Raw genomic sequence first — 12298 nt, 5'->3', positions numbered from 1 at the left:
GGACTCTGGATTGATACATTATCAATAAAAATGTGTGATTTCTATGCATCCTACTATATTAATTGTAATAAAGTTTTTCACCAATAGCGTTATAATATACATTTCCTATGTGGTTATACATTAATTTTGACTATTTTAACCTAAAATATAATGTTATTAATATATTTATGGAATTTATATGCATTTCCCAAATATCCAAGTGTTTCCATGTTTTTCCAAAGTTGTATGATTTCTATGCATCCTGCTATATTAATTGTAATATATTTATTCACAAATGCCATTAGAATATACATTTCCATGTGTTTCCAAAGTGTATTCATATTTGTATTTGTATCCATGTGGTCCGATACGATACCCGATACCGATACATTAATCCTTGACCGTAACAAAGTTTCTCCAATTATCTATGTTTTTCTGAAAAAAAACATCTCCAAGAACCTGCTTGGGCTTTAATTAGCGATGAAAATCTCCAAAATCCCTCCCAACTAGGCTACATAAGCTACTAATTAATTGCCCGATCAGTTCTCCATACACATTGTGTATGGGCCAAAATTGAGGAAGATGTTGAAGGTAGGAACCTGCTCTGGTACCAAGTTGCAGAACACACGTGTAATAATTCAGAAAATAAAATAAAAATAGAAAAAGAGAGAAAGAAAGAAAAGTTTCAGCAAAAGCTTTAGGAAGAAGGTGAGATAATGAAGAAGTAAAGAGAGAACATAGAGTTTGATCCCTCTCTTGAGCCCCCAAATATATCTTTTATTCTTTTAATTGTAATCTCAGTACAATTCCATGAATACCCTTAATAGGGCAGCCAACACTAAAACAACAATAAAAAAGACAAAAAAAAAAGGCCTATAACTAAGGCCCACTACTTGAAAACATAAATGTAAACATAACTAAATAAAAAGAAAGAGACTAAGACCCATTCGACCCAGTCTCTCTACAAAAGTCATTTGGGAAAAGAGCTGTGTGGTAGGAGCCAATTTACAAGAGGTAGATATTAGCTTGCTAGCGGGAATACTACGTTGTGAGGTAAAAAGCTGGCCCCTAGATTATCTTGGCATGCCTCTTGGGGGAACCCGAGAACAGATAGCTTTTGGCAACCAATAGTTGAAAGATTTACTAGAAAATTAGCCATGTGGAAAAGGAGATAAATCTCTATGGGGGGAAGAGCCACCTTAATCAAATCCACTCTACCTATCCACTTCTAGGATAATGATAAAAATTGCAAGGCAGCTAGAAAAAACAATGAGACTTATTGTGGGAGCTGGGAGATGAAAGTAAAGACCATATGGTAAAATGGTAATAGGTGTGTAAATCTAAGGAACATGGAGGATTAGGCATAGGAAATCTAATTATGACAAATACAACTCTCCTAAGTAAATCGCTTTGGAGGTTTCCATTGGAAGGAAATAGGTTGTGGCACAAGGTCATTGAAAGCATCCATGGTGTAGTGGGCAATGGCGAGGATGCAAAACTAACACCTCATGTAGAGTCAAATTCCTAAATTTTGAGGTACTACCAACTTTTCTTAATTTCATGTGGGTTGTGGGAACAAAGTCCTATACTAGGAAGACCTTTGGCCGGGGGAATTACCCCTTAAAACTGAAATCCCCTATACTCTACTCATTATTAAACTTTAAATCTGAACCCGTTGCTAGGTTTGGCTTGTCCTCAGCAGTGTTTTAAAAGGCGTGGGAGGCGTCCAAGCAAGGCGCTCCCAAAACGCCCTGAGGCGTATGCCAGAGGCGCTTGCGCTTTTTTCATGAGGCGTGCTAGAGGCATATGCCTCATGCTTCTCATGTGCATCTTATATAAAGACAGAAAAAAAAAGAAAAAAGAAAAAAAGGAAAGGAAAGGAAAAGAAAAAGAAGGAGAAGAAAAAAAGAGAAAAGGAAAGAAAAGAAAAGGGAATGGAAGGGAAGAAAGGATAAGGTGAAAGGAAGTGGTTTGACAAGACCCCCTTTTCAACTAATGTTATGCATCTTTATTCTTTTTAATATAAAATATTTTTATTAAAAATTAAGAAAAATGAGATTCCCCTTACTCTTCATCCTCCTCCTAATCCCCCTCCTCTTATGCCTCCTTGTATTCGGGAGGCTTACGCCTCACGCCTCTAGGTAGTGGAATGCCTCACGTCACGCCTCCGCGTTTTAAAACATTGGTCCTCAGAACTTGGTTTAAATTGGGATTTTGGTTTCAAAAGGGGTTTGAGGGACAATGAATGTGATTCCTTAGTTCTCCTACTTTCAAACTTGGAAAGGTGTTCTTATATCAAAATTCTTTGGACAATAGAGTTTGGTCTCCCTCCCTCAAAGGCCTCTTCTCTTGTGCTTCTTTTTTTTAACCTTCTTATCTCCTCAAAACTTGTGAAAGATTTCCCGGTCAAAGAAATTTGGCGTAACCAATTCCTCCTAAGATGCAAACTCATTGTTGGGAAGTGTTCCTTAGAAAGATTTAACACCTGTGACATGCTACAAAAAAGAAGGCTAAATAAATGCCTCCCTCCTCATGTTTGTATCCTTTGTATGGCTAGTGGTGAGACCCTTACTCATTAATCTCCTGCTCTTTTGTTTCTTGCATTTGGGAATACTTCTCCTTACTCTTTGGTTGTAAATGAGCCCCCAGGCCCCCCACAAGTTGTGGTTAGGTTGTTCAACTCTAACTTCTTGAGGCAACAAGAAAAGGGAGACGATGTTTGTGGAGGGTAACAAGAGCAGCTGTGGTATGGACCATCTGGCATCTGGGAGGAATGAAATCAAAGGATTTTCAATGAGAAAAGTAAATCTAAGGAGGAAGTGATTGAAACCATAAAAGTCAGATCTGCACATTGGGTAAAAAAATTGAAATATTCAAAGATGTCTCAACAAATGAAATAATAAGGGAATGTAAGGAAGTTGCACATTGGATACACATAAGGAGATTATCAACATGGATTGGAAACCTCCAGAGATAAATAAATTGAAGCTGAACTATGATGGTAGCTCCTTTAGAAACCCCAGGAGGGAAGGTACAGGGGGAGTCTTTAGAAATCATCTTGGAGAATCTGTGGCTTTATTCTCAGGACCAATTGGTTAAAGAGACTCAGTTTAGACAGAAATTATGGCGCTGTTAAGGCTTGAAATTAGCAGTACAATTAGATGTTAGAGAGTTGGAAGTAGAAGGGGACTTGCTCTTTGTCATCTCTTTGGCTATGCAAATAAACTCAGTGCCCTGGAAATATAGATTTGAATTCAGGGAGATTGATCTTCTTGCGAAGAGCCTTTGCTCTAAATTTGGTTGGGTTAAAAGGACAGCAAATAGATTGGCAGATACCCTAGAAAAACAAGGTGTTGACAGGTCCACTTTATTTTGGTCAAAGCTATAGCTGATAGTAGCAAAACGAAGAGATGAGGATCCTTGTAATGTGGGGCAAATTGTATTCTGATGTACTCTATAATACAGAGTAGCTAAAACACTTGTAATCTGCTTTAAGTATTATAAATAAAATTACTTTGCTGATAAAAAAAGTAAGGCCAAATAAATGCCCTCACCTCGCATATGTTTCCTTTGCCTTGCAAGTGGTGAATCCTTTCTCATTTGTTGCTTTATTTTCTTTCGTACTTGGTATTTGGGAATTCTGTTGTTCTCTTTTTGGTTGCGGGTAGATATCTCCACAGGATGTAGTGATCCTATTCAGCCCAAGTTTCCTATGACAACAAAGAAAGAGAGGAAGAATTATGTAGAAAGCAATTCGGGCTTCTGTAGTGTGGACTGTTTGGGAGGAAAGAAATAGGAGTTTTAATAAGAAAAGTAGATTGAAAGGGGAAATTTGTGTAGTTATAAAAATCAGAGCAGCTCATTGAATAAGGACAGTTGATATACTCAAAGACTTCTAAGTGAATGACATCATATGGGCATCAACTGAAGTGACATTTTCCTCTAAATAAAAAGGAAAAGATAATTATGGAGTGGTCACCCGCAGCAGATATAAAGTAAAACTAAATTTTGATGGGAGCTCCATGGAAGCACTGGCATGGAAACTATTGGAGGAGTATTTAGAGATTGTACAGGGAAAGTATTGGCTATGTTTCAGGACCTTTGGAGTTGGGAGATTCACTAAAGGCTGAACTGATGGTGCTCTGCTGCAAAGCTTCAGACTTGCTAAGCAATCAGATTTTCAGCAATTGGAAGTAGAGGGAGATTCAAAGCTGATTATTTCTTGGGTCAGGAATAAACAGCTCATGCCATGGATCTATATGCATGAGTTTAGGGAAATATAGAGCATCGCACAGAAGCTGGACATTACATTCAATTGGGTAATAAGAACTGCAAATGGGATGGATGATACTCTAGCAAAACAAGGGGTTTATGGGCAACAGTTGTTTTGAGCGCTATTGTAACATTTGTAACTTGTGGGGACTGGAACTGTTTCCTTTGTCTAACCAGACTGAGCTTAATAAAATTTTTAAAATTCTTGCTGGTAAAAAAGGAATCTATACATACCACATGCCTTCTAGGTGGCACTGGTTTTACTTCCCACTGAATAGGAGAATATTAGAACACTTTTCTCCTACCTGTGATCTCTAGCTATCTCTTTATTTTCTGTTTCTGTTCTATCTAATCTGAGCCATATTTACATGGCATCAGAGCACTAGAAGTTGGTGGCTATCTGATTCTCCTATTCTTTTCTTCTCTTTGCTTTCAATTTCTTCTTCTGAGATATGATATCTTAGTTCTCATAAAAAACCAGGTCTGAGAAGCCCAGTGATTCAGCAGATTGGGTAGTCACTCGAGTGACCACATGGCGGTCTGAAGACCCTCTACTTGATATTTGAAAGAGGGGCTATGGTGAACAGAGTTTGCAGGTTCAAAAATGGTTCATATAACCAGTCCAAGTGGGTTCTTCACATCAGTTTTATGGTGCCACAATTCAGATGGTGCGTTTATGCTCTAGAAGTTGTGGTTGCTGCATGTGTCAATTCCGAGTTGTTGGGTCTTGATTTACCACTTACCCCAAATGCACAGACGTCCCTAGATCCTAGCCATTTTTTGGCTATAGTGGGTCCAAGAAAATGTCCAGATTATGACATGGCTGTGGAACAACATGGACCCTAAAATTAGCATTTAACTTTTTTTGTTCAATAAAAAAATTTCATTATAATTATAAAAAGATAATTACAAGATTGGGAAAGATAAACTTTTCTTTACTCTCCACAAGGAAATATGCTATTACAATTGTGCCCAAAATAATTGATTACTTTCCACCCCTTGTTTTGCTAAAAGATCAGGTAAATCCATTTGCAGTTCTTTTGATGCAACTGAACATGACAAAGTATTGAGAACTCTTATGCTGTCCTTTCAAATTCTTCAAAATGAATTAAATGTATACCAGCCCCTTATTGTTTATTTAAAGGTGAAAGGTGTAACAACAACTATTGGTTATTGCTCAGTTTTTGTTAGGGCTTAAGGCTGAATATGAATCGGTTGTGTCCAGATCCTAGGGAGTAATGATCTCCCTTGGCTGAAATTTTCTAGACTATAGATAGTTTCCTTGACACATTGGGTGGGCATGGTAACAGAGGGAGGTCATGCTCCTCCAATTATGGGAGTTGGACATGGTGATAGCCTAGAGCCAAGGGGAGGTTGTGGTGGCCCTTGAAACTGCCTAGCAGTCTGGATGGGCATGCAATTAATTTCTGTTATGATATTTATGGCCTACCTTCTAGTTGGGCAAATTATGCAACCCAATCAATTGACTAGTAATGATTCAATTTCTTCCACAGAATCTGGATCAGAAAAGTAAGCTTAAAGGTTGTGGTTTCCCTACTTACATGCAGTAGATTTTGCCAACAACTAATACCCTCGAGCATGGCTTCTTTGCTTTGCATATGTAGCCAAAGCTTGATCCTAGATCTCCTTAAGATGTCTGCCCACATTAAGTTTTTTCCTCAAGGAAAGCTGAATGGACATAAGCTAGGACATAATCATGTAATTCTCCTGGATCCACTTAGCATGGGTTGTACCCTTCTTAGGTTCAACAATATCCCTATCCAAGTAGCCTAGTTTCCCTCTCCCCCCAATGAACAACTTTACTCCCTTGGACCACTCCAAATAGTTAAGTCCATCAAGGGGAGTTATGAAAATAGGGAACTTTGTTCTTCTTTGGGAGGACATTTGGGTTGAAGACTCTGCTTTAAAGGAACGTTTCCCCTCCTTGTACTCTATTTCTTTGAATAAAAAGAGGTTGTTTCAAAACCACTCTCCCCTCTTGTAATTCCTTTGGTTGGGATTTTCGGTTTCGTTGAGGGTTAAGGGATGAGAACATTGATTCTTTGTCCATACTCTCTTAATAAGGTTTGTCTACCACTTATTAATCTCCTGCCATTTTGCTAAATGTATTTGGGATTGTTTTTTCTTCTTTGTTTGGGTGTAGGTGGACTCTTCCACTGGACATGCAAAGATTGTTTGTCCCTACGTTGTTCAGTTGGCCAAAGAAAAGGGGGAGAATTGTGTGGAGGTGTGTAAGGACTGCGGTTTGTTGGACCATTTGGGAAGAAAGGAAATCGGCTTTTTTTCCAGATAAGGAGAGAAGCCTACAAAATATCCTGGAGGTGATTCACATTAGAGTGGTACACTAGCTCAAGTCCTTGGAGTTGTTTAAAGAATTTTCAATGGATGACCTGCCAAGAAATTGAAAGGAAATTGCAAGCTCAGTTCCGGCTAAGGAAACATTTTTACATACTTGGACCCCCCTCTTCCCACTGGCTTTACCAATCTGAATTTTGATGGAAGTGTTGTTGTAAATCCAGGGCCTTCAGGCGTCGGGGGAAATACTAAGGAATGAGGAAATGAATGTAATTGCTCTTTTTTCTGGACCAATTGGAGTTGGTGGTTCTCTTCGGGCTGAAATTATGGTGGCTTTCGAAGGAGTACAAAGAGCTAAGGAGCTGAACATTAGAAAATTGGTTATAGAAGGAGATTCTAAGTTGGTGGTGCGCTGGTTGAAACTTGAAAGCAGAAATAACTGGTTTCTGTAACTACAGTTATGAAAAGAGGAAATTTAAGTAATTGACAAAGGGTGTGCCAACTCCATGGCTGATGGGCTAACTAAAAAGATCATACTCTTTGTTTTTTTTTTTTTTGGTGTAAGGGAATTTTTTTGTTTTTAATCAATAACAGGTAAGTTTCATTAAAACAATAAGATTTAAGTATGGAAAGGGGCAGGGGGGATAAGATCTCTTAACTCTCCCACCGAAAGTCAAAAAAACAAAGTTACAATTAAGCCCAAAACAAAGAACCCCTCTTCACTCAATGGGAAATTTAACACAGAATAACTTGCAAAAGAGAAGATCTTTCTTGTGTATTTCTCCTAATTGGTGTATTCTTTTGAAGTCTGATGTTGAGAACTGTTACCACCTACTAATTGCTTGTTCATTTATTGCAGAAATTTTGGATTGGCTTTTCTCGTTGTTTGGGTGTAGGTGGATTCTTCCAAAAGAGAAAATCATGCTAATTTACCCTTCTACCTTTGCCTAGCCTAAAAAAAGATGAAGGACTATGTGGAGATGTGCAAGGGCATTCTTGATTTGGACCATATGGTAAGAAAGGAATGCAAGAATATTCCAAGAGAGGGAGAGCAGCCAACAAAAATAAAGGATTGTGTGATGAATAGGGCAATACATTGGTTAGAAACCTGGATATGTTCTTGCACCAATTTTCTTTTGATGATGTTTGGAGGAATTGGTCTATAGTGGCAAGTTGCTCTTGCAAAAAGGATAGAGTAAACGTAATTTGGGCACCTCCTCTTAAAGTATATTTAAAGATGAACTTTAATGGGAGTAGTCAAGGTAATCCAGCCCCATTTGGAGTAGGAGTTTTGAGAAACAAGGATGGTAATGCCTTATCCTTTTTATCAGGTCTTGTGGGAGTTGGGGACCTTATTAGGGCTGATTTATTAGCTGCAATACAAAGAATACAGTTTGCAATCCAGCTAGGTGTGGAGCACCTACTAATTGAAGGGGGGTTCCAAAGGTCATAGTGGGGTGGTTGGTTGAAGGACCCGAACACTGTCATCTAGTGCTATAAGACTGAAATCAAGAAATTCAAGTGGTTAACATGAAATATGAAATTAAGAATACAATGGGTGGGGAGATCAGCAAATGCATGGCTGATTGTTTAGCCAAGCAAGGGGAAAATAACAATTATTTTTATTGGGCTCAGTTGTAATCTTTTGTTTGTATTTTTAACTACTTTTTTGGAAGATATCACAGCTCAAGCTTCTCAAAGGGATGTTTGTATTAGCTTGAAACTTTTGTTTAATAAATTATTTATTGATCCAAAAAAAAAAAATCAACCACACCTTCCCTACAGACCAAACAGACATTCACTACACACCCAAGGGAAAAATAGCATTGTTTGATTGCTTGGTATACTAAACTGCAGTTGTCACATACCTCTACTACCATTGATTGATCACATGATCCAAGAAGAACATCACTGAGACTTCAAAAGACCTTTAAACCACCAGTACACCTAACCGGTTCACCACAAAATATATATGCCTTGGTGCCATGACCGAAGGGAAAAGAGAAAAAGGCAGAAAGAAAAAGTTCAGATCACACTGAGTTGTCCTCTTGAAGTCTTCAATTAAAAATGTAAGTTTTTGGAGAGAGGAATGATCAGTCCCTGCTTTCATACCATTAAAAGAGGGAGAAGGCAGAGAGAAGAATGGGCAGAAAAGTTAGAAAAAGAATATTGAGTGGCTAGTGGCTTCCCACTCTCTTTACTTTAAAAGGGTGACATAAAATGTAAAATGACTAATATGCCATTGTGTCAATAATTGTAAATATTACAACAATACTATTCCTGCAATTCATTACAATTCAAATAAATTCATTTTTAGTGCTCTACTATTTTTTGTTTATATTTAGCTTTGTCAAGGGACACTTGTTTTAATGTTCTTACTGGAAAATGATTTATTTATGTTATTTAAGATCATATATTGAGTTTATTTTCCATCATATGTAGGTTAAAGAGCCGTTTTATTCAACTATGGCTCATGGAGTGGCATAAGTCTTGTGCATTAAGAATCTTCTAGAAGAGATTGGGTTCATAGTTCATAGCCCCATGCTATTCTATTGTAATAATAAGGCTGTTATCAACATAGCTGCTAATCCAATGCTGCGTGACCAAACAAAATGTACTGAAGTGGATAAGCATTTCGTAATGGAGGAATTTGATAGGGGTGAAGTGTGTACTCCTTATGCTAGCTCTAAGATTAACTGATGTATTTACAATAGGTTGAAATGTCTTGCACCGTAACGAGTTATGTAACAAGTTAGGAATGATTGACATCAATGTTTTAAAAGCGCAAGGGGCAATTTGTGCCTGAGGTGCAAGGTGCAAGGTGAGATTTGTGCCTTTTTGAATCAAGGCGTAAACATTAAAAAAATGTTAGAAAATAAAAAATGTTGGAAAATTCAAAAATGCAAAAAGTAAAAAATATTATACATAATATTAATAAAAAAAATATAAACTTAAATTTTAAAATAAATGTTTTAAAAAACCTATTATTTAAAATTAGAATACATAAACATAACATGTAAAGCATATTCAAATGAAAATTTAAAAATGAAGTCAAACATATAAAGAATTTTTCAAGCATGTAAAACCCACAATCTCTTTATCCTCAATTGCATTACTTCAAGTAGCTAATGTGATGTAAACATATTGCATTCCTGATTCTACAAGCTGCCTTTGTACCACGCCCCTTGAGGCAAGCCCAAGCAAGTCCATGTTAGGGTCTTAAATTCTTAAGTCTCACATAAAAAATAATGATTTTAAAACTTTAATTGCCTTTTAAGGAGATATTTTATTAGAATGGATGAATGAATGAACAACATTAGAATGAATGAATGAGGTAATTAAAGTTATCAAAACATTATTTTTTATGTGAGATCTAAGAATTTAAGACCCTAAGATGGACTTGTTTGGGCTTGCCTCGAGGGGCATGGTTGGGAGTTCGGGGGCTCCCCAGCCACTAGGTTCAAAAAAAGCATGAAATTTTAAAAAGACGCATGCCTGGGCTGAGGCGCAAGGCGCATTAGGCACATACCTAGGTGCACCAGGCGTGTGCCTTTCGAAAGGTATGTGCCTGTGCCTAGGACCTAGGCGAGGTGCGTACCCTAAAATGTGCCTCACCGTATCAGATTTGATTACAATGATGAAAAGCAGATTCCTAAACTATAGTGGCTTGGCTAAAAAATGATGCCCAAAGAACATGGCAACATGGACATACATTGAGAGAAATCCAGAAAATAGCAAGGGAAATGGTTTTTTCAGTTCTAGGGTGTCTAGATCAGCAAATTGTATAGCTGGCTCAATTGCAAAACAAGGGGATAACAGGGAACAACTATTGGAGGGTAAGAAATGAAAACTAATATGTAAAATTTGTATAATGGTAAAGGGAAGGTTAGGTGAAGGCCCCTAACAAGAGGGACACAACTGTACATGGCATTTTTTTGATATCAATGAAGTTTATCATTAACAATGAAAAAAAAGAAAGAGAAGAAATTATGAAGTTCCATATATAAATATATGAAAAATAGAAAAAGATATGAGCCCATGATTTTAGAGAATATTCTATGATAACAAATGAAATGGATGAAATGGCTGAACTGAATGACTTATTGTTTTGAGTCCTAGTGAATAAATTACTAAGGAGGTTGTGAACTCCTTAATGAAGCAATTGGTTAGGGAAGCCTTTTTTTTTATAGAAGTCTGAATTGCTCATTCAGGTGAATTCCCAGATCCTACTAATTCCCTAGCTGACAGTTTAGCCAGGGCAGGTGTTGCTAGATAGGGGTGTGATTGAGAGATGCCAAGTCCAGGGGCACTGTTCTAATATGATTTTTGAGGTTTTTATTAAGTATGGTCAGCTCTGTTTTTGTTTCTTTGTAGCTTGTACTGCACCTAGTGCCTGTTAGGAAAGTTCAGGGTGCAAATTTCTGTTAATTTCATAAAAAAAAGGCTGAAGCAGAAGCTTAGTTGATTACTTAAAGTAATTTTTTATATAATATTTTGTTCACTAAAATACAAATAAATAAGTCATTCAATTCAGCAACTTCAGCGATTATCAAACATCCCCCAAGTCTTGATGTTCATACTTAACTACTGATAGCTGCCCATATGCTTTGTTTTGTTGATGTCTCCTTCAATATGAAGCATATTTAATTTATATTTTATTTACTTTTAGCATATGAGTTGAATGTAAATGCTTCTGTACATATATAGGCTCTTTTTGTATACGCCGAGGGATTCTCACTCTCTTATAGTTATTTTAATACAAAAGTCATATTGGAGCTAAATGTGTTTGTAGTTCTAACTAGGATTTGACCTATAATTACCATCTTGCAGGGTGCTTCAAGTTGACTAGTTGTGATTTAAATACTGCAAATCAAAATATCCATGCATACGGTATCATGCTAATTGTAAGTGTTTTCTTGTTCCACTTACTGTAAATGATTCTCTTCTTAAATCAAAAAAGAGATCATTGACATACATAGACGCAGACATATCATATAAATATGAAGAAAAATATGGTCAGGTAGCAAAGTTTCCTACATGACCTGCATTTTTGTTTTTGTTTTTTTTTTTATGAATGAGTGAAGAAATTTATTAATCAGAAAATGTGAAAGTTACAAGCATCCCAAGGAGAGGCATGTCTCACAAGGTGCAACCTCTCCTAAGAAATTAAATACAGTTTTTTCAGACTCAATTAGAACAAGTCACAAAGTAGCCCAATAAAGACAATCCTAAAAAGCCCCTTGTTTGGCTAATGAATCAGCTACAACATTAGCTGATCTGGCCACCCATTGAACACTAACTCTCATATTGCTACCATTTCACTTTTTTTTAACAGATCTCTATAATCCCATGTAACAGACTCTGGGTTCAAGAGCCACCCCACAACCACAACCACTTGAGAATCACCTTCAATTATTAAGTGATCCACCCCAAGCTGGTTTGCAATCTGGATTCCTTGAAAAACAGCTAGTACTTGTGCCCTTGTGGAGTCACCCACTCCCACTGGTCCTTAAAATAAGGAAATGATATTTCTGTCTTTATTCCTTACGATCCCTCCTATACCTGAAGGTTCTGGGTTACCCTGGCTGCTTCCATCAAAGTTCAGTTTAATGCACCCTTGGGGGGGACGTGTCCAATCTACAACTCTTTTTTCCCACTTCTAGCCAATTCCTCCAAAGATCATCAAAAGTAACCAGCAAAACTGTTTAATGTTTTCAACCAAAATATTGCC

At 37.2% G+C, this 12298-nt stretch overlaps 1 protein-coding gene across 3 annotated transcripts in view; it reads left to right on the top strand.

Moving 5' to 3' along the window:
- Positions 1-12298, top strand: part of LOC148870855 (ABC transporter G family member 28-like) — a 139195-nt gene that overhangs the window by 49922 nt on the left and 76975 nt on the right. For all 3 annotated transcript variants that reach the window (XM_088973785.1, XM_088973784.1, XM_088973786.1), the window contains one exon: positions 11398-11471. In XM_088973785.1, coding sequence (XP_088829911.1) covers positions 11398-11471 — 74 coding nt within the window. The remainder of the gene's footprint in view (positions 1-11397; positions 11472-12298) is intronic.

Source organism: Nelumbo lutea, chromosome 2, assembly GCF_056320005.1.
Source record: "Nelumbo lutea isolate HS-2025 chromosome 2, American lotus-T2T, whole genome shotgun sequence".
NCBI lineage: Eukaryota > Viridiplantae > Streptophyta > Magnoliopsida > Proteales > Nelumbonaceae > Nelumbo > Nelumbo lutea.
This window is presented reverse-complemented; position numbering and strand designations above follow the sequence as displayed.